This window comes from Festucalex cinctus, chromosome 1 (assembly GCF_051991245.1).
Source record: "Festucalex cinctus isolate MCC-2025b chromosome 1, RoL_Fcin_1.0, whole genome shotgun sequence".
Taxonomy (NCBI): domain Eukaryota; kingdom Metazoa; phylum Chordata; class Actinopteri; order Syngnathiformes; family Syngnathidae; genus Festucalex; species Festucalex cinctus.
Genome location: NC_135411.1, coordinates 6,248,238 through 6,269,165, shown reverse-complemented (window position 1 = coordinate 6,269,165; position 20,928 = coordinate 6,248,238). Strand labels below are relative to the sequence as shown.

The following is a 20,928-nucleotide window of genomic DNA, read 5'->3' as shown; positions in this document are numbered from 1 at the left end:
AGCACGATTCTGTTTAGTGTGCTCAGTTTGATTGGAAGGTTTGTTGACTTTGGAATTATATGGAGTTAAATTGGGGCCAAAAGTTTTGTACTTGAAAAAATAAAACTTGAAACTGAAAATTGTTGTGTTGATCTTGAATTTCACAAAATATAAAAAGGTATTCAAAATAAAAATAAGCATGTGAAAAGTTTTTTCGTGTCAAAATTAATTTTGATTCACTTCGGTCCTGCCTTTGAATAAATTATTTATTTTCATTTTTTGCTTCCATATATATTTTGACATTTGAGGTCTTATTTTTTTCAGTTGCATACGTCAAAATTAATTTTGACACGAAAAAACTTTTCACATGCTTATTTTTATTTTGAATACCTTTTTATATTTTGTGAAATTCAAGATCAACACAACAATTTTCAGTTTCAAGTTTTATTTTTTCAAGTACAAAACTTTTGGCCCCAATTTAACTCCATAGAATTAATAAAGGGAAGGAAAAAAAAAAAAAAAGTAAGATGTGATCGGGCTGACAGATGTTTTTTTATCGGGGTCGCCTAACGAACACGAACACGTCCCAGTTGACGTCAAACCTTGGAAATAAATGATTAAATATGTAATTGAAATAACAAAATGTACGTACTGAAATTGTAAAAACGTAAAGAAACCAGAGAATATAAACGCAAAATATTGAATAAATAATATATTTTATTATTTATTCAATATTTTCCGACCAATTGTGACCAAATTGACCAACGATAAATACACAAAATAATTGTCTCAGATATGACAAATATTGTCAGTTTATATTGTTAATGTGTTCCTATTATAATTAAGACTGAGGATTGTTGTTATTGTGATTGATTTGTGAACAACTAAAAAAGAAACCAAACCGAAGCTAACATACGCTCTGCTTTCATGACGTCACAGGCAAGCGCGAAGGCGCTTCAATCTATTTTTTCTTTTCACTCTTAAAGTATCATGCTTTTATATTTTTAGGTTTATTTAGGTTTTTACAATTCTAGTCCATAAATTTTGTTTTGTTATTTTGAACAACTGTAAACGGACAATTTCCGGACAAGCCTGTAGCGTGACGTCATCTGCAGGCGACCCCGATACAATCTGGCGGCCCGATCAAAACATAAACGCGCAACACTTTTGTTTTTGATCCATTTTTTTTTTACGTGTAGAAATTCAATCTAAATGCTTTTTTTATGTACACAACGGGCCCATTTCCTCTCAAATAGTGTTCATAAATCTGTGTCAATTTGTTTAAGTGAGTACTTCTTTGCTGAGATATTTCATCCACCTCACAGATGCGCCATAACAAGATGCTGATTGGACGTTTTGGTTATTGCACAGGTGTTCCTTAAGTCACTTTGTGAACGCTGGAATTCTGAATAAAAACATGAAATCGTGGAATGAAATGGAAGGAGAATTATATTGAAATAGATGAAATGATATGGATCAGCGAAGTAGAATAATCTTGGTGGAAAATTGTACAATGGGTTTGAAAAATGGAATGTGAAATTACTCCCAAGATGAATTTGAATGAGATGAACATTACGGATATAAAAATGGGAATGATGTGAATCAGTTATGCTGAATGTGTCATTGGGAATGAATGGGGCATTTTTTTTGTGAAAAATGAGGAATTATTTTTGGGAAAAAATGTCATTTTTGGAATGAGAAAAATAATAGCCTGGATGATGTGATTTTGTTTTTTTTAATATTTGGAAGTTTGAATGGTGAGAATTGATGGAGAAACATTGAAGAAGAAGAAGAAGCACATCAAAAAGTGAGGAGAATAAAACATGATTAAGTTCAATGGTGAAAAATGACGTGTGAATGCCTGACAAAGAGAATGTAAAGAATTTTACACTGCGTATAAAGATTTCATGCTTCACTGTCCATTGACATTGTGTTCTTTCACCACCAGGGGGCAGCATAATGCAGAAATTCATGAGAAAAAAAAAAAAGCGTTTCACAAGCGAGCAACCCAGTAAGTTGCTTAAAGCTTATATTACTGTTAGGATTGTTTATATTATCTGTCTGCGGTGTCACTGCACTGTTTGTGTTCAAATATCATTTGCTTAAATGGTAACTAGATGCTTTGATGCCGGTTTTGTTAGGCCATTTAACACTTGACATCGTATGCTAGCTTTAAGCTAGCAGACTTCCGTAAAGCTAGGTGGTTTCATTAAATTCACCGTGTCATTATTTTTTGTTTTATATTGAAACTTCATCCTTTTATTTAAGGCGTAAACAACCACATTGAGCCTTCCAACACAATCATAGGAGGACTTTTCTTGGATGAACAAATGCTGCAGTAGCAGACCTCCACCAGGTGAGGGCAGAGCAGGGCAAAGCAATGGTGGGATGGGGGGAAAAAAAAAAGGAGGATTGTGTATATGTTTCCTCACATTTTAGAGTTCAAAATTACGCTACTGTCTTATGTGATTTTACCGATCATTTATTGGTTACCACCATCATCATCTCCACTGTGGCCTCTATTCCCAGAGGCTACTGGAAACTAAATATACAATGTCTTCAAAATAAAGCTATAATAGCTGAGTTAAAACAAGAAATTAATAAAATAATTCAGTTAACGGTTTTAACCAAATCAAATATCAAATTATGGGAAGTATTGAAGTATAGAGTGAAAGATTTTTTCAAATTTAAATGTAAAGAATTAAATAAACTTAAAAATCAAAAGCATGTAACATTAGTACACAAATATGTTGATCTAACTGAAAATAAAAATAGGACTATTGATGAAGATAATATGATGTCAGATATAAAATCACAAATAGATTATTTGAATAACGAAAGAAAGAAATAAGGACAAAAAGAACCTTTTCCCCTGGCATATTTTACAGTTGTAAAATGTTTGGACTATTGAATTTTGTGTGTTTTAATGGATTGTGTATTTCGTGTGTAGATAATGTTTTCTTGTTTTGTACTTTGAAACTGTTTTGTAAATGATGTGAAACTAAATAAAGTTTTGTAAAAATCGGGAAAAAGGAGGACAGAAGCAGAGATGGAGCTTCTTATCTGACGCATCACACGTCTTCTAGACGAATATTTGTCCATGGAGTCCGCTTATCTCAATTTAGATTAAATGCTGTCATTGACATTCCAAGTAATATTTTGTCCAGTTCTGATAATTACTTTTATCACGTTTATTTCCCCTGATGTGCATTTCAACGACGGCGTATTTGGGCCACGTAGAAATACACTTTTTTATTTATTTATTTATTTATTTATTTTTTAAAGAGGGCGGGGGCAATATGACGAGGAAAAAAAAGCGGCAAATTTTAATACTTAATACTTTAATACACTTTTTAATATGCCCCCGCCCTGTAAAAATATTATATATATATTTCTACATGGCCCTAAGGTGTTGGGACAAAAAAAAAAAAAAAAAAAAAAAAAAAAAAAAAAACATTTTGTATACATCTGAATTGCCACACGACATGCATTTCATGGCTATTAGTGGCTTTATTGGTGTTTATATATTTATTGTACATAGATTTAATTTCCTGTTATTATTTTACACCTCAATCTCAAGCAAATGTGGGTGATCTTAGTTGAACCGTTATAGCGTTTAAGGTCGATTCTGAAACGACACAAAAGAAAAATGAGAGCGCGCATGAAGTGTGACTCGAGATCAAATGATCTGAGTTATTCTTGGTATTGATCAATGTGCTTGACATGTCCTGTTTCGATCATATCTGCGTGTACTTTGAGACGCTTCACAGATAGAGCGACAATAAAGATAGCACAAGCTTGTTATTATCCTGATAATATAAGTATGTGGATGCATATAAGTGGATTTTAAATGCAAGTCAATACATTTACGAGAATGATATTAATCAGGAGGAGTTCATACGGTGGCCACCTTCATGTAATGAGTTTTGCATCATGAAAATGCAATGAAAGCACCATTTTTTTGGTCTTCTTTATTCTTTCATTTCAAGTATTTTTGAACACGAGTTCTTCAATGGCAGAGATCGCGTATTGATATATACAGTATTCTGTTTAGGCTGAAAAATTCATGTCATATATCAAAGACTTGGGGTCATTTTAATCTAGCAATACATTAAAAGTCACTCACGCAGCAAAAATTGTACGCTAAAAACAAAAAGTAATGAAATGAGGACTGTATTGTTTAAGATATATGAAAATTTGACAAGTCATGTTATTGTGTTTGAAAACATTTGGAAATGATGTCAGTGTTAATAGTCATGTGCCAGATGATAAAAAAAAATATTTTGTGAAACCACTTCTTTCTTGTTCTTGATGCTAATTGTAATACACTCAAGTCAAGTGAAATTAGGGGTGTCAGGCGATTAAAATTGTTAAACGTAATTAATTCATCTCATGATTAATCACAAATTTTGTTAAGTGTTCTAAATGGACCATAAAATACACAATAAAATATTTTTTCCCTAAGTTTTCATACTCTTGTTAACATAAAAGTGTGTGGGGGGGGATTTTCAACTAATAGAAATATGGCTGGATCTTTTAGTTATTAATACAGCAATTTCAACAACATAACATAACAATTCATAAAATTGAGTTATTGACTTGTGTTGAGGTGATTTTTCTGCCACTAGATGGCATAATTGCAATTGTAAGACGGTGACAGCTCAGTGCATTTTTTTGCCCTTGTCATATTATGAGCTATCTAATCTTTAACATGAAGTAACTAATGAAATTATGCACATTTTTAAAATAGTAAAATACAACTTGATCCCAGTTCTCCACAAATTTTATTTATATATATATATATATAAAAAAAAAAAAGATTACTGCTAAATTTTGACGTGGCCGTGTCTGCTGCGTTGCGACTGGAATTCCTCCAGCACAAGTAAGGGACGGTCACTAAAACGCGTTACAAAAATTTGTAGCATTAAAGGAACTTTAAATTAATGCAGTAACTTTGACACCCCTAATAAATATAAATAAATAAATAAATAAATATATATATATATATATATATATATATATATATGTCTTGAACGATCCTTGTGTTTTGTCACGCTCAAAAGACGATAATCCATCATTTGCAAGCGCGCATGTTCCTGAACATCTTATGTAATTCCTGACTTAATTGGGTGTATCCTTAATAAAAAACCTGAGACAGATGGCCTTTATTATGGCAGTAAAGATAAGGAAGGAGACAAGGCGCCTAACCTCTGACTGACAGGAGATTATAGCATACACACACACATGCAGGGAAAACAAAACTGATGGATTTTCAAATAGTGACTATGATGAGTACTTATGACTATAATACTTAATAATACTACTTATGGTATAATTTCGACCAATACAGCATACAGATAGCTAGCAAGCTAGCTAGATAGCTATGCTCACAACCTGAAAATGCATCTTTCCTGGATGCCACAATTTAAAGAACTTCTCTGTGTTATTAAAATTCCCAAGTAGTTTGGGTTATTCAGCTAGCTAGCTATGGCTAAAGCCAAACTGTGCCCCTCGCTAGCTAGCTAGCCAGCCATGGGTAGCTATGGCTTTGCTGTGGCTAGCTAGCTAGCTAAAGCCTAACTGTGGCCATAGCTAGCTAGCTAGATAGCTATGGCTAAGGCCAAACTGTGGCAGGGTTTTTACTTTCTGGAACTCAATTTACCACCTCAGTTCCCAAGCCTGTTACTCTGCTACAGTTTGGCTTTAGCCATAGCTAGCTAGCCATAGCAAAGCCATGGCTGGCTAGCTAGCTAGCTATGGCCACAGTTTGGCTAGCTAGCCATAACAAAGCCATAGCTACCCAAACTGTGCTAAAGCCAAACTGTGGCCCTAGCTAGCTAGCTAGCTAGCCAGCCATGGGTAGCTATGGCTTTGCTATGGCTAGCTAGCTCGCTACGGCTTTGCTATGGCTAGCTAGCTAGCTATGGCTTTGCTATGGCTAGCTAGCTAGCTATGGCTTTGCTATGGCTAGCTAGCTAGCTATGGCTTTGCTATGGCTAGCTAGCTAGCTAGCTATGGCTTTGCTATGACTAGAAAGCTAGCTAGCTAAAGCCAAACTGTGACCATAGCTAGCTGGCTAGATAGCTATGGCTAAGGCCAAATTGTGGCAGGGTTTTTACTTTCTGGAACTGGATTTGCCACCTCAGTTCCCAAGCCTGTTACCCTGCTACAGTTTGGCTTTAGCCATAGCTATCTAGCTAGCCATAGCAAAGCCATAGCTAGCTAGCTAGTCATAGCAAAGCCATAGTTAGCTAGCTAGTCATAGCAAAGCCATAGCTAGCTTTCTAGTTATAGCAAAGCCATAGCTAGCTAGCTAGCCATAGCAAAGCCATAGCTAGCTAGCTAGCCATAGCAAAGCCATAGCTAGCTAGCTAGCCATAGCAAAGCCGTAGCGAGCTAGCTAGCCATAGCAAAGCCATATCTAGCTAGCTAGCCATAGCAAAGCCATAGCTACCCATGGCTGGCTAGCTAGCTAGCTAGCTAGCTATGGCCACAGTTTGGCTAGCTAGCCATAGCAAAGCCATAGCTACCCATGGCTGGCTGGCTAGCTAGCTAGCTATGGCCACAGTTTGGTTTTAGCTAGCTAGCTAACTAGCTATGGCTAAAGCCAAACTGTGTCAGGGTTCTTACTTTCTCGAACTGGATTTGCCACCTCTGCACCCTCCCAAGCCTGTTAGCTTGTAAGCTAGTGCCTAGATAGATAGCAAGTAAGTTCAATCTTGTCGTAAATTGAGACGAGCTCATCAGTTGGCGTAGCAAAAAATTTCCCCATTGTAAAATAAAACATGTGCCTTGGCTCATTAAGGTTGGGAAGATCTAAATCTAATCACTGGCCACTTCATTAGCTAGTAGAACAATCTTTAATTTGAGACGTACATGAAAGTAACGAATGTGAAAACAAAAGTCAAACTTGACTGCTCGTTCCGTTGAATGCGTTGCGATTGGCTAACGGCGCCGTCCACCAAACACCCGATTGGCCGCTGCTCAGCTGTGATGACGAAGGACTGATATGAAACTTTCAACTTTGTCCCCTGAATCATACTTAGACGTTCTTCTCACGCTCAAGCCAGCAGACGAGCGTATTGACGCGGCCGCGGCTTTCTGATTCTGCGTTCTTTCGCCGACGTTTCATCAGCTCGCCGGATTATCGACACCGGACACGGTTCGAAGGCGACACAATCGCCTTCAGCTGGAGAGGAGAACGGAACCGTTTGAGTTTCAGAGGAGAACCGTAAGTACATGGATGACAATTAAGTGGATTTAGCGCTGTATCTTACAAAACTGTAATTCAACTTTTATATTACTTATAAAAAAAAAAAAAAAAAAAGTGAAGATACCAGAAAATCTCGTTTGTGTCAAAATTGCGTCAGACATAAAATCTCAGTCATAAAAACAGTCGTTACTGAGCCTGACAATATATATATTTTTTTTCATACTGTACTTATGTACTCATAGAAAGTAATTTTAGAAGTTCATATTTCATTGTATACTCATGTAGTCAATGAGTAATAGCTAATTAATTACTATTGAAGTCATATAAATCTCTCATCGGTTTCTGAATGGTGGTTTGGTATTCGGAAGATTTGAATTCAATTCCGCAATCATTTTACACGTTGTAATAGTTGGACATTATTACACAATATATTATAATATATTTATACTTAAAAAAAAAAAAATCTAGCCATACAAGACTTAATTTTGTATGAATTTACATTGCCTTTTAGCGACTTCCTTCCTTGCAAAAGTATTTAAATTTTTCATTAATTTTATTTTTACTGGGGGTAAATTTTTCCAAGGACCTCCTCATAAACATTTTATACTCCTAAATGCCATACGAATGAAAAAGTTGCCTATCTGACAATTGTTATAATAAAAATCATATTTTTTCCTGAGTAAAAAAATTGGTCATCCTAGGAGAGAATCAAATGAATGTTTTTCTGAAATAAAGTTATATTAAAATAAAAGCTTAACCCAGGAAAGTAACATTTTAATTGACTTTTTATTGAAGTGAATTCAAAAAATAATATTTCACCTTTTATTTCACAAAAGATGCAGTTATTCGTTAAATTGGCCAATATTCTCAAAAATAAAACATGCCATTTGTTTTTGAAAAAATGTATATATATTTTTTGTTATAATACACACTATAATATATATATATATATATATATACATATATATACACGTATATATATATATACACATTATAAATAAATAAATAATGTAAAATATAAAAATACAGAAAATGAAAACTCTCTTGCAGGATGTCAGATTTATGATATGTGAGTCACACCATAGCTTTTAATTGGCGCAAAACTAATAATAATAATCAATTTTCATAACCGCTTATTCCTCACAAGTGTTGTAGGATAATAATATTAATGATAATAATTATTATTATATTTATTATACATATATTTATATATTACTACTTTCATGTTGAAGAACGTAGCTAAAAGGCACTATAAATAAATATAATAATAATTATTACTTTCGTGATGAAGAAGTAGCTAATAGGCACTATAAATAATTATATAATAATAACTATTATTATTTGTATTATATCTATTATACATACAATACTTATATAGATTACTTTCATGTTGAACGTATAGCTAGAAGGCACTATAAATAAGTATATAATAATAATAATAATAATAATAATAAATATTATTATTATTATTATTATTATTATTATTATTATATTTATTATACACATGTTTATATATATTAGTACTTTTGTAATCAAGAACGTATAGCTAAAAGGCACTATAAATATAATAATAATAATAATTATCTGCGATTGGCTGGCATCCAGTCCAGGATGTACCCCTCGCCTACTGAACCAAAGCCGGCTGAGATAGGCTCCAGCACCCCCCGCGACCCTTGTGAGGCATAAGCGGACAAGAAGTTGGATGGATGAATAATAATTATTATTATTACTTTCGTGATGAAGAAAGTAGCTAAAAGGCACTATAAATAATAATAATAATAATAATAATATTAATATTTATTATTACTATATTTATTATACATATAATATTTATATATATTACTTTTGTGATGAATAATGTATAGCTAAAAGGGACTATAAATAAATATAATAATTATTATTACTTTCATGATGAAGAAAGTAGCTAAAAGGCACTATAAATAATAATATTTATTATTATTATTATTATTATTATATTTATTATACATATATTTATATGTATTATTACTTTTGTGATGAAGTAGCTAAAAGGCACTATAAATAATTATGTAATAATAATAATAATATTTATTATTATTATATTTATTATACATATAATGTGTCCGAATTTTTTTCCGAGTTATTTCTTCCAACAGTGTGCATAACAGTGGGCCTGATTTTCCTTCTTTTCAGGTGCAAGGCGGGATGGATCTCGTTGACCTGCTGTTCAGGACCAAAGATGACACCAGCAGTTGCCACGGCAACCCACCGTGGACCATCACCATGTTTGACGTAACTACACCGCTGGTCCCAGGCCGTTGAATTTCATTTTTTTTTTTTAAATCATGGCATTTTGTAACCTACCCTGGTCCGCAGACGCTGATCCCGGAGGCGAACGGCAGCGAGGACTTTCTGGACTCCCTGCTGGCTGCCAGCGAGTCGTCGTCGTCAGCGGCCAGCGCGACCTCCCCCCCGTGGTCTCCGCCCACACCGGACAGCGACATGATCGACGACGGCCGTCGGCTGCCCTCCTGCGCTTCCTTCACATGCCCGGACGCGCCTCCGCCGCCTCACCTGGCGTGCGCGCCGCTTCCGTCCTACAGGCGGCAAAATGACATCGCGGCTGATGTGTCCATCGATCTGCAGGGTAGGAAATTGCCTTTCAAAAAATTCACAAGTCATGAAAAGCTGCCATTGGACTAAAACTACATATTTTCCAATATTTCCTGTCGAATAATATCAATTTTGACACCCGTTTTTTTTTTTTTTTTTTAGTTTTTAAAGACTGATACCAGTACAAGTAGTCTTGAGTAGTCATCCATCCCGATACTAAATACCCGATACTACTCTTACTTTTGATTCCCAAAATGTCTATTAAACCAATGACAGATACAATAATTTTAAAGAAGGAACTATTTTATATCCCAATATAGAATTTTCCTTTAAAGCGCATCTAAACAACCGATCGGCCGCCGATTATAATCGGCCAATTGAGCCAAATGGCTGATTATTTCCCCCTTAAATCGAAGAAAACCGACGTTTCCGACGTTGTGAAAGTAGCCTGAATGCACCATTTTGCTTGCGTAGCATTAGCAACTAGCAAGTGTGTAGCGTATGTTATTCTGTTGTCACCCAAGCGTCCTTTAAGCTGTTTAATGAAATCACAGTTGGACTTAATTGTAAAACTAAAAGACACGACAATAAAAATAACATCCACTGTGTACTTTAAAAAAAAAAAAGGTTTGTTTTTAAAACATCGCTAGCCGGGCGCTAACAGGAAGTTGACGAATGCTAACAGGAAGTTAGCATCGACTTGTTGGAGTGTTTTTCCTTCAAATAATCAATATCAAAACACAAATGTTGTGAACACGCGCCCACAGATGAGATAACACTACGCAAAGGCACAAATTTCTTCTGTACTCACTTTAAAGAGCACGCCGTGGATGCACGGCACCACACTGCCCCCAAGAGGCCAAAACGCACAGGAACAGTCAGTATTTGTTCTTACTGGGGTTTTTTTTTTCAGTTGCTATTTTTTAGTTTATTCTTATTTCACATTCTTATTGTTTTTATTTTGTCATTGTCCTTTCAAGTTATATTATAAAGTTGATATTTCAAGCATTCAAAGATTTTCTTTTCCTCAAAATTCAAGGATGCAAACATCAAAATAACACAATATAAAAATGAAGAAGAATTTGCGTTTCCTGCTTTCCTGTTTCCAGGCTGGGAGTGCGACGACCTCCAGGAAAAGTTGGGAATGGCGTATTACCTGACATCCAATCAGAGTTCCACAAGCTCCACCAATCAGACGCTCACTGTCAAGGACCTGCTCTTATCCAATCTGGGAGAGAAGGTGAGCAAAGAAACATTTCTGGAAATTCATTGTTATTCTCGACTTTCCTGTATTCAAACAGCTAATATGTTTATTTATTTTTTTTATTTTTTTAACACATTCACTGCCAGCCCAGCAAAAATGCATCGCATCATTTGACATCTTTTTCCGTCAAAGGCAGTGAATGAGTTAAAGAAGAAATTATAGTTAATTTTTATTTCATTTGAGTTTTGCCTTTTAAATGTAGTTCGTTTTCAGGGCGGCTCCATTAGTTTTTATTAGTTTTAGTTAAAAGAAAAAAATGCTTAGTTTTAGTTTAGTTAGTTTAACTTGAGTATTTAGTAGTTTTCGTTGAAAAAAAAAATGTGTATTAACTATGTGCAATATTTAATAAACACCATGGTAAAATGACAAAAATAAATAAATAAATAAAATCAAGCATGCAAAATTGTCGCCCAGGAACGACGTCATCTGAAAGAGCTTTTTTTCCCCCCTATTGGCTGCTGCTAGATGACGTCGCTTCAGGGAGTGTGACGATGTATCGATATCGCAATAAATTGTGATACTTTGTCTTCCCGATAGATTACCGACACAACTACGCAAGTATCAATATTTGTAGTTAATATACAGCCACTATAACGGCTCCATTGTTCAAGACTTATTGAGCAATTACTTGGCGGGCCACTAGGGGGAGCAGCTCATAAGAGTGGCGGGGAAATGGACGCAAGTCTTCAGGCGAAGAAGACTCATCAGCTTACTGTGACTTGTGGAAGACATTTTATCTGTCCAGCAACTGAACTCACTTGTGCAAACGTTTCTATGAAAAGTGTGGATTATATCGTCAATGTTAACTTTTTAAAAACATATTTTATGTTTCGACTTTTTGAAGCACACAATTTATGAGGAATATTAATATTGATTTAATTGGATTTAACGTATTATAAAAATATATGACGCCAATAAATCTTGAGGCCTGAACAGATTACAATTACAATTTCTTCATTAGGTGCCTTTTTTTTTTTTTTTTTTTATCATGAAATAAAGAAGTTGTTTATTTCAGGCGGGCTGATTTAATCTGATCATTTCATTTATGTATTCTATCCGCCCATTTCCACATAACAGAGAATTCCTCAGCATCCTCTGCAGGAGCTCGTTCTTAACGAAGACGAGAAGAAACTTCTGGCCAAAGAAGGCGTCAATCTGCCCAGCGAGCTGCCTCTGTCCAAGGTGAACGAAATTTGCAACACAACCTGTGGCGGAAGCCGACACGTATTCAGGATTTATTTTATTTTGTATTTTCCCTCTCAAGTGTGAAGAGCGCGTTTTGAAGAAGATCCGTCGGAAAATACGCAACAAGCGCTCGGCTCAGGAGAGCCGCAAGAAGAAGAGGGAATACGTGGATAGCCTGGAGGAAAGGTATCAGGTGGCCTCTCACGCATACTGACAAAAAATAAATAAATCATCAAAAACTCAACGCACGTTACAAAAAACAAAAACAAAACCTCACTCACACGTACCAAAAATCAACAATCATCACGCATCAAAAATCAAGGCACACTTACAAAATGTCTTCTCGAACGCAACAAAAAAAAACAAAACACACAAAACAAATCACAATCACTAAAAAAAATCCTCATGTCGCTAACCATCTTTCGATCTCTCCCCATCTATATATCTATCATCCATCCATCCATCCATCCATCATCCATCTGTCCGTCCGTCCATCCATCTATCATCCATCCGTCCATCCATCCATCCGTCCATCCATCTGTCCGTCCGTCCGTCCGTCCTTCCATCTATCATCCATCCGTCCATCCATCCATCCATCCATCCATCCATCATCCATCCATCTGTCCATCATCCATCCGTCCATCCATCCATCCGTCCATCCATCCATCATCCGTCCATCATCCATCCGTCTGTCCGTCCATCTATCCATCATCCATCCGTCCATCCATCCATCTATCCATCCATCATCCGTCCATCCATCCATCCGTCCATCCATCCATCATCCGTCCATCATCCATCCATCATCCATCCGTCCGTCCGTCCATCCATCCATCCGTCCATCATCCATCCATCATCCGTCCATTATCCATCCATCAGCCATCCGTCCGTCCGTCCATCCATCCATCCATCCATCCACTCTCATGGTAACCCTCCCCACCAATAAGGAATAGTACTAGAGGTGTGCAAAATTTCCGATTCTTAGATTATTCACGATTCGGCCGTGGAACAATCGAGAACGATTCACAAACGTCCAAATTCCGATTATATAAATATGCCAAGGGAAGCGAAACGAGCGAAAAGTACGCGGAACTGAAACGCAGTAGCGTGCGCGGTCTTCGGGACGCTTTTTGGGACGGACCGAGAGTACACATCCACAACTCACGCCTCGAGATTCAAAACAACAACAAGCATGGCTGAGCTGACCAACCCACCTCTTCGTGACATCAGACCTGCTCCGAAAAGGCAAACAACTTGAGGCGGAAGTATCAGCTAGCTGGCTGCAGTGCGTCGGTTAGCGTTCTACAGGGCGCCGCGCAGTGATACGAACGAACGAACAGAAAAGTAGTGGCTGGCGGTAATGGCGTCTGACTTTATTCAGAAAAGAGTATTGTGGTGGAAATGTATCACGCTTTTGAAAACAAAAAGTTTTTAGAAGAAAAACGCTTTATTTCCGAGACCCCAGCCATCTTGCTGGACTATTTTCTTTTTTATTTTCTTCTCGTCCAACGTCGAACCAGAACTGGTGTCACCGAACGCTGTCAGAAAGAAGTCAGTGCTGATCGCACACACGGGAGGTGAGGATCAAATTGAGATTCATGTTAAAAAAGCCGAACGATCCCATTAATGTTTACACGTTCATGTTTACACAAGTTAAAAAGCAGAAAAGCACTTGAGGGTTTTTTTTTTTTGTACCTCTGAGAAACTTTAATGTTTACATGTTCATCTTTACACAACTTAAAAAGCAGGAAAGCACTTTTGTATTGAAGTAGTAGTTCACATTGTCTTTCATTTATACCTCAATGCACTTTTGAGTGGATAAAAATAATATATTTTTGCTCAATGCTATGTTTTATTCTGTTGAAGACTGAATATACTTAAAAGCTGTTGTTACAGAATGAGGACTTGAGTATTTTATTTACTGTTTTGAACTGTTAACTTGATACTGAAATAGTAGTTTATTTAGGCCTGAGAGGACTTTTGTACTATTTTTGTAACTAATGTACGAAACATTAAAAGCACAAAAATACATTGTTTTTTTTCTGCTGCCTGGGGGGGAAATCAATAATCGTTTTATAATCGAATCGTAGCCTCTGAATCGTAATCGCAATCGAATCGTGAGGTGCCCCAAGATTCCCACCTCTAAATAGTACCCTCACAATTACAAAAAAAAAAATTAACTAAATCAATCAATCAATCAATCAAGAAATAAAATGCCTTTCAAGCACACCAAAAATTCTCTCTCTCTCATTCACACACTAACAAAAAAAGAAAAAAAAGTCAGCACCCCAAATTCTCTCATACATAACAAAAAGCCTCTTACACTTAGCAAAAACTTCTCTTTGCCACCAAAAATATCACACACAACAAAAAACAGCAACAAAAGAAAAAAAACTCATCTGCAAAAATAAATAAATAAATAAATAAACACACACTTAAAATTACACACAACCACAACAAAGACTCATTCACCAAAAAAACCCTCTCACAATAAAAAAAAAAAAAAAAAAAAGTCACCAAAAAGCAAGCTGTCACCACCAACAAAAATACTCACACACCGAGAAAAAAAAACTTTACTTCCTGTGTGAGCCTTTTATTATTATTATTATTATCAATGCCAATGTGAGATTCAAAAATGATGTGTGAAAGGGAGGTGAAAAGTATCACAAGAAGCATTTTTTTGGATGATATTACTCAAACATGGTCACGTTTGTAATCACGAGATTTCACACCCTTGCCCGTCAGACATGATTTGCCGACGTAGCCAGCCACAAGGCAGAGCACATCGGCAGGGTGCTGTTATCAGCCGTGACTCAGCTCAGCCAACGGGCCGTCATGATGGATGACGCAGAGAAGTGATGAAGAGAAACAAAAGAGACAGCAACAGAAGCAGAAAGGAAAAAAAAAAAAGGGGGGGGGGGGGGTGGAGTCATTGCAAGGCCGAGATAACGCTCAAACTGATATTGGCGAAAGAGAGAGAAAAAAAAAGGGCAGACAATGAAATGTCGTATCTCTCACGAGATTTTTGATACCCTTTTCCCTCTTTGTATCTGCCTCCCGTAGGATGTCTGCATGCAGCGCTCACAACCGCCAGCTGCAGAGAACGATCCAAAGACTGGAGGAGACCAACAAGTACGTTCAATACATAAATACATCATATTTCTGAAATTATTATTTTCTTTTTAATCGTCTTCATAAGTTTTTTTTTAATCATTATTATTATTATTATTATTATCATTTCAAATAAAATAAATAATAATAATAATAATAAATACATAATAATAATAATAATAATAATAATAATACAAAAAAATCCGTCTTAAGTCATACTAGTTAGCTAAAAGTTTCACTAGGGGTTAAAAACTAAAATAAAATAAAAAATAAATAAAATAAATAATAATAATAATAAATAATAATTTTTTATTTTCTTTTAGTTTTTAACCTCTTAGCTAACTAGTAAGACTCAAGACGGATTTTTTTTCTTCTTCACTCACTCATTCACACATGTAAGCTTCTGTGAGTGAGTGAGTGAAAAAAATAAAAAATAAAAATCCGTGCGTGCTTTCAAATTGCCGTGGGAGTGACGTCACGTCACGCAGCCAACACGTTCGCCCGGCCCCGTTTGCGACCCCCCCCCCCCCGCTCTGCGATTGGCTGGAGGGTTGTAAACATAAACGTCCCGCTGTTTACAAAACAAACACAAAATGGCAAAATACAGGCTAGGGGGGTGGGTGGGGCTTTTTAGGACGAAATTACCACAAAAGATGAACAAAAACACAGATGTATTTAAAAAGTGCATTTTCCTGAGTGAATCCGGCAGACAGCCCCTTTAAAACGTTAACTCTGGAGATTATTTTCAATAGATTTTTAAACCGTTAAAAAAAACAAAAAACAAAAAAAAAACAGTGTGCAGTCTAACTTGAGAAGATGACTAAACATGGAATATTGGTAGTATTACTTTCTGATTAGACTTGATTTTATTGATCCCTTTGGGATGGCTCCCTCTGGGAAAGAACAGATAAAAAAAAAAAATAATAATTCAATCAATCAATCAATAAGGTTATTACACCAGAGATTGAATTAATAATAATAATAATAATAATAATAATAATAATAATACAAAATAAAATGAAAAAAAAATAAATTCAATCAACCAATAAATAAGGTTATTACACCAGAAATTGAATCAATAATAATAATAATAATAATAATAATAATAATAATAATAATAATAATAATAATAATAAAAATTCAATCAATCAATAAATAAGGTTATTACACCGGAGATTGAATTAAATAAATTAAAGTACAGTAGTAAAGTGCCATATTTGTGACTTGCCCGTTGCTTGTTGGAGACCTTGAAAGTAATTTGCACACTTTGCAGAGCCAAATTCAAACATAGCATATTATTTGTACACCGTTGGCAAAGGTGTACAAAATTGCCCGCTCAAGTTACCTCCACGGGGCCTCGCAAACCAACGCTGCTGGATCGCGGCGCTCGGGAGCACAACTAAAGTTCTTTGATTCGAAATATGCATTTCTGTTTGATAATTACTCAAGTACATAACTGTTACAAACTTTGAAGAAAAAAGTTGAAGCAAACGGAGAAAATAAACAAACCAAATTGTGATTATTCGCAATTAACTCATTCACTCGTCGCCATTTTCACATTTCGCAATCCCGTTCGCTCCCGGCTGTTTTACTGGATTTTGACTGATTTTGCAAGGCCCACAGAATATTGTGTTCTATTGCCATAAAAGCATGGAACCTATCAAAAGAAAGATTAGTCTCTTCTTTCATCAGGAAAAAAAAAAGTATGTTTCTATTTGTTTGTTTTGCAGCAATTAGCATTAGAAGAGAGCTAAGTTTCATCAGTTTCACAAATCTATTTAAAATTGTAAGGAATTGAGCTTTTTTTCTACATGGCTCTGGTTGATCTCCTTTGCTCTGCTGCCACCTGCTGGCCGTTTGTGTAATAACTACCATTTCTGCAACCGTTCTTTGCAGTTGAGAGGCTGCATCAAAGCCTTCTGTATGCTCTAGCATAACAAAAAACAAAAAACGTATAAATACGTCTTTGGGACACTTAAAAAATTTAAAAAAACGTATTTACACGTTATTGGGAGCAAATGAGTTAATTACAAAAAAATGGTGCAATTAATTAGTTAAAAAAAAAATAATAAATATATATATATATATATATATATATATATATATATATATATATATATATATATATATATATATATAATATATTTAAAAAAAAAAGTTGCTTTTATGTGTCTTTGCACGCCAGCGCCCTATTGGAGCAGCTGAGCCAGCTCCAAGCGCTCCATCCGAACAGCAGCAACAAAACAACGCAACGAGGGACCCGCCTCTTGGTGAGTTACGCGCCGCACTCAACATTCATTTATCCAGACGCACTCTCGGCAAAATCGAAATAATAAATGCGAGCGGCCGACCGTGTTTTCTTTGAGCTCTTAATCAAATGAAAGGTTGGAATGCACGCAGGATGCGTATAATAACGTTCGACTCCTCTGCAGGTTTTGCTCCTTTCCTTGGCTCTTGTTATTTCCTCCAATATGAAGGCCGATCCGTACGGTCAACTCAGCCAACGAGAGTACACAGACACCTCAGGTGTGTATTTTGACGTACCTGGGCTGTCAGTGGAGACTTAATATGTACTACTATCACGTCGCAGTTATGGAAGCCATGAATACGATCCAACAACACAATATAACGCAACGATGACATGGTTCCTCATCGGGAGCACTTTGGAGTCAATATTTATTTCATAACATGACAAAAACATCACTAAACTATAAAAATGTTTTGTTGCTGACCGTGCTCCGGAATAATGTCAAATGTGATTGCTTCATGAATCAGAAACAGATCCACAACTCAACTAATTTAACTCAACTTTACTTATTTAGCCATTTTGTCAGTCAAACATTAAATATTTTGCCTGTAATAAATTTGATATTTTAATTATTTTTCACGTACAATTAGTACCTTTTAAAAACACATTGTGCAACTTGCTGTTGACTGAAAATGACATCACAAGGGCTCAGGTAACCAATCACAGCCCAGCTTGTGAATGTCACATGACCAAACCTAGAAAACAGGTGTTTTTATTGAAAAAGTGCTTTTTTTTTTTTTTTTAACTATACTGCCATGTCTCTCACGTCTGCATAGCAACTGCCTCAGCCAATCAGAGCTGTCTGTCATCTCTCTCACTGTTGAGCTCAATTCACCGCCTTTTTTTCACCTTTATTACTGCAAAAACTACTGCCTTGGACAAATGATTAGGTACGCCCAAGATTCCCGCCCCCTCGTCCACCCAGTGCGGCGGCCATCTTGGCCAATTTATTAGGTACACCTGGGATTCTCGCACCCACGCCCACCCAGTGCGGCGGCCATCTTGGCCAATTTATTAGGTACACCTGGGATTCTCGCACCCACGCCCACCCAGTGCGGCGGCCATCTTGGCCAATTTATTAGGTACACCTGGGATTCTCGCACCCACGCCCACCCAGTGCGGCGGCCATCTTGGCCAATTTATTAGGTACACCTGGGATTCTCGCACCCACGCCCACCCAGTGCGGCGGCCATCTTGGCCAATTTATTAGGTACACCTGGGATTCTCGCACCCACGCCCACCCAGTGCGGCGGCCATCTTGGCCAATTTATTAGGTACGCCTGGGATTCTCGCACCCACACCCACCCAGTGCGGCGGCCATCTTGGCCAATTTATTAGGTACACCTGGGATTCAAGCACCAGGGCCCACTCAGCGCGGCAGACATCTTGGCCGATTGATTAGGTACGCCTGGGATTCTCGCACCCACGCCCACACAGAGTGGCGGCCATCTTGGCCAACTGATTAGGTACGCCCGGGTTTCTCCCACCACCACCCACACAGGGTGGCGGCCATGTTGGCCAATTGATTAGGTACGCCAGGGATTGACCTGATTTCAACAGGAAGTGACTTGATTTCAATAGGAAGTGACCAGTGCTCAGCTTGTGAATATCACATGACCAAACTTACAAAAGAGGTGAGCTGTGATTGGTTACCTGAGCCCTCGTGATGTCATTTTCAGTCGGCAGGAAGTTGCAAAATGTGTTTTTAAAGGTACTAAATGTACGTGAAAAATAATGAAAGTATCAATTAATTATACACAAAATATTAACTTTTTATTGCTTTAATGGGCAGCATTTCCCCCATAACAGAATGGTTTAACCCGAACTTGTCATATAGAATCACCTGCCAATCACTTATAAACTTAACTTTATTTAAAATTCGCTTAATTATTTCTTTTTGACAACAGAGCTTTAATATGATCCCAAAAGATGACACTTTATGTTGAGAATAATTTGTATGTGCACAAATCTTTATTTACAATTAAATGTATTCTTTTTTTTTTTTTTTTACTTATATCTTTTTAAAATGAAAATAGTTCAAATACAAATAGAGTTCCAAGTTTTTTGTTTGTTTTTTTTCCCCTTCAATCAGAAATGCTTTGCGCTGGCTCGGGGGTACTTGGCTGAAAAAATATTTCACGAATGGTACGTCACTGAAAAAAAGATTGACAACCACTGGATTAGAATGACATGTCAAAACAGAGGCTGAAATCTGATTGGAAGATGAAGTTAACATCCACATACAACTACTGGCAAAACAAATGTTATAAAACAAATAGAATAGGCTGCTGAGAAGAAATTCATACAATTTTACAGACCAACTATTTGAATTTCATCTGTAAATTTGCTACCAATCATGTTTACGGCCTTTACTGTCCCTGACTTTTTTTTTTTGTCTTCTCCACACACCCCGACAAACACGTGCCGTACCTGCCCTCCACGTGTCCGTCCCACAGTGGCGTCACGCTCGCTGCAGTCAGTCAAGCGAGCGGAAGAGGTCGCACCCGCACGTCCCGCCCTCGCCTTCGCCTTCTCCGGGAGCGTGTCGGCCGTCGGCGGTGCAGCGGAGCGACTTTTCAAACGTCCGCCCAAGGGGGAGCTGCCGGCATCCCGGCAGCGTGATCACAGGCCAGGCAACGGCGACTGAAGTCCGACGAGCGTCCTGGAGGGAAAGAACGCCGCAAAAAAAAACAAAAAAAAGGATGACAGGCGCGGCATCCAATGAGTCTGATTGCTCTTCAGCACGGCGTTTTCACTGACGGCCAATTCAAGTGGTTGGCATAACATGCAAACATCATGTTAAGTTGCTAAAAGGTCAGAGGTTGCTTCTGACGTTGCACTTTGACCTGGCAGATTACGGACGGCGCTGATGATAGTCGGCCGATTGCTTGTTTTGGAGGAGAACTTGTACCATCGACATTAAATTTACAAGGATTTTTGTATCGGTCCTCGCTGTTGGAAAATGTGAAGAAATGTTTTCAAAATAACTGGAGTATATTTTTATTACTCTTGCTTTTACTTTTTCTTTTTTTGTCTGTTTTTACTTGTGTCCATTAAATCGGGAGTCGGTCGGTTACAGGACTGTCTGTCTGTCTGTCTATCTATCCCTCTGTCTATCTATGCATCCATCCATCCATCCATCATCTATCCATCCATCCATCCATCTATCATCCATCCATCTATCATACATCCATCTATCATACATCCATCTATCCATCTCTCCATCATCCATCCATCCATCTATCCATTCTCCATCCATCCATCATCCCTCTATCCATT

The 20,928-nt window shown here is 37.0% G+C and overlaps 1 protein-coding gene and 1 long non-coding RNA gene across 4 annotated transcripts; one reads left to right on the top strand and one right to left on the bottom strand.

Annotated features, from left to right (window-relative positions):
- The first annotated feature begins 1,960 nt into the window (after window positions 1-1,960).
- On the top strand, window positions 1,961-20,687 carry LOC144013810 (cyclic AMP-responsive element-binding protein 3-like protein 3-A). 3 transcript variants are annotated; one of them, XM_077513040.1, is made up of 12 exons: window positions 1,961-1,990; window positions 2,248-2,335; window positions 7,026-7,210; window positions 9,365-9,463; window positions 9,548-9,818; window positions 10,894-11,024; window positions 12,126-12,230; window positions 12,313-12,419; window positions 15,294-15,362; window positions 17,527-17,611; window positions 17,774-17,867; window positions 20,106-20,687. In XM_077513040.1, the coding sequence occupies exons 4-12, from the start codon at window positions 9,377-9,379 to the stop codon at window positions 20,294-20,296; spliced, it is 1,140 nt and encodes a 379-aa protein (XP_077369166.1). In that variant the 5' UTR covers window positions 1,961-1,990; window positions 2,248-2,335; window positions 7,026-7,210; window positions 9,365-9,376; the 3' UTR covers window positions 20,297-20,687. The 3 variants fall into 3 exon arrangements, with proteins under 3 accessions (XP_077369166.1, XP_077369185.1, XP_077369176.1); XM_077513059.1 differs by having other exon boundaries at window positions 1,969-1,990; window positions 7,115-7,210; XM_077513050.1 differs by lacking the exons at window positions 1,961-1,990; window positions 2,248-2,335 and having other exon boundaries at window positions 6,749-7,210.
- Window positions 6,821-12,745, bottom strand: LOC144013847 (uncharacterized). The gene is made up of 2 exons (XR_013282350.1): window positions 9,536-12,745; window positions 6,821-7,168 (listed from the first exon to the last, which is right to left on the bottom strand). It is a non-coding gene; the product is annotated as an uncharacterized LOC144013847 (long non-coding RNA).
- Window positions 20,688-20,928: the final 241 nt, after the last annotated feature.

Excerpts from the sequence above, each read along its gene's own strand:
- LOC144013810 (XM_077513040.1), top strand. The coding sequence starts at position 9,377 with ATGGATCTCGTTGACCTGCTGTTCAGGACCAAAGATGACACCAGCAGT. Across the intron at positions 17,612-17,773 it reads AACGAGGGACCCGCCTCTTG|GTTTTGCTCCTTTCCTTGGC; the intron begins GTGAGTTACGCG and ends ACTCCTCTGCAG. Across the intron at positions 17,868-20,105 it reads AGAGTACACAGACACCTCAG|TGGCGTCACGCTCGCTGCAG; the intron begins GTGTGTATTTTG and ends TCCGTCCCACAG.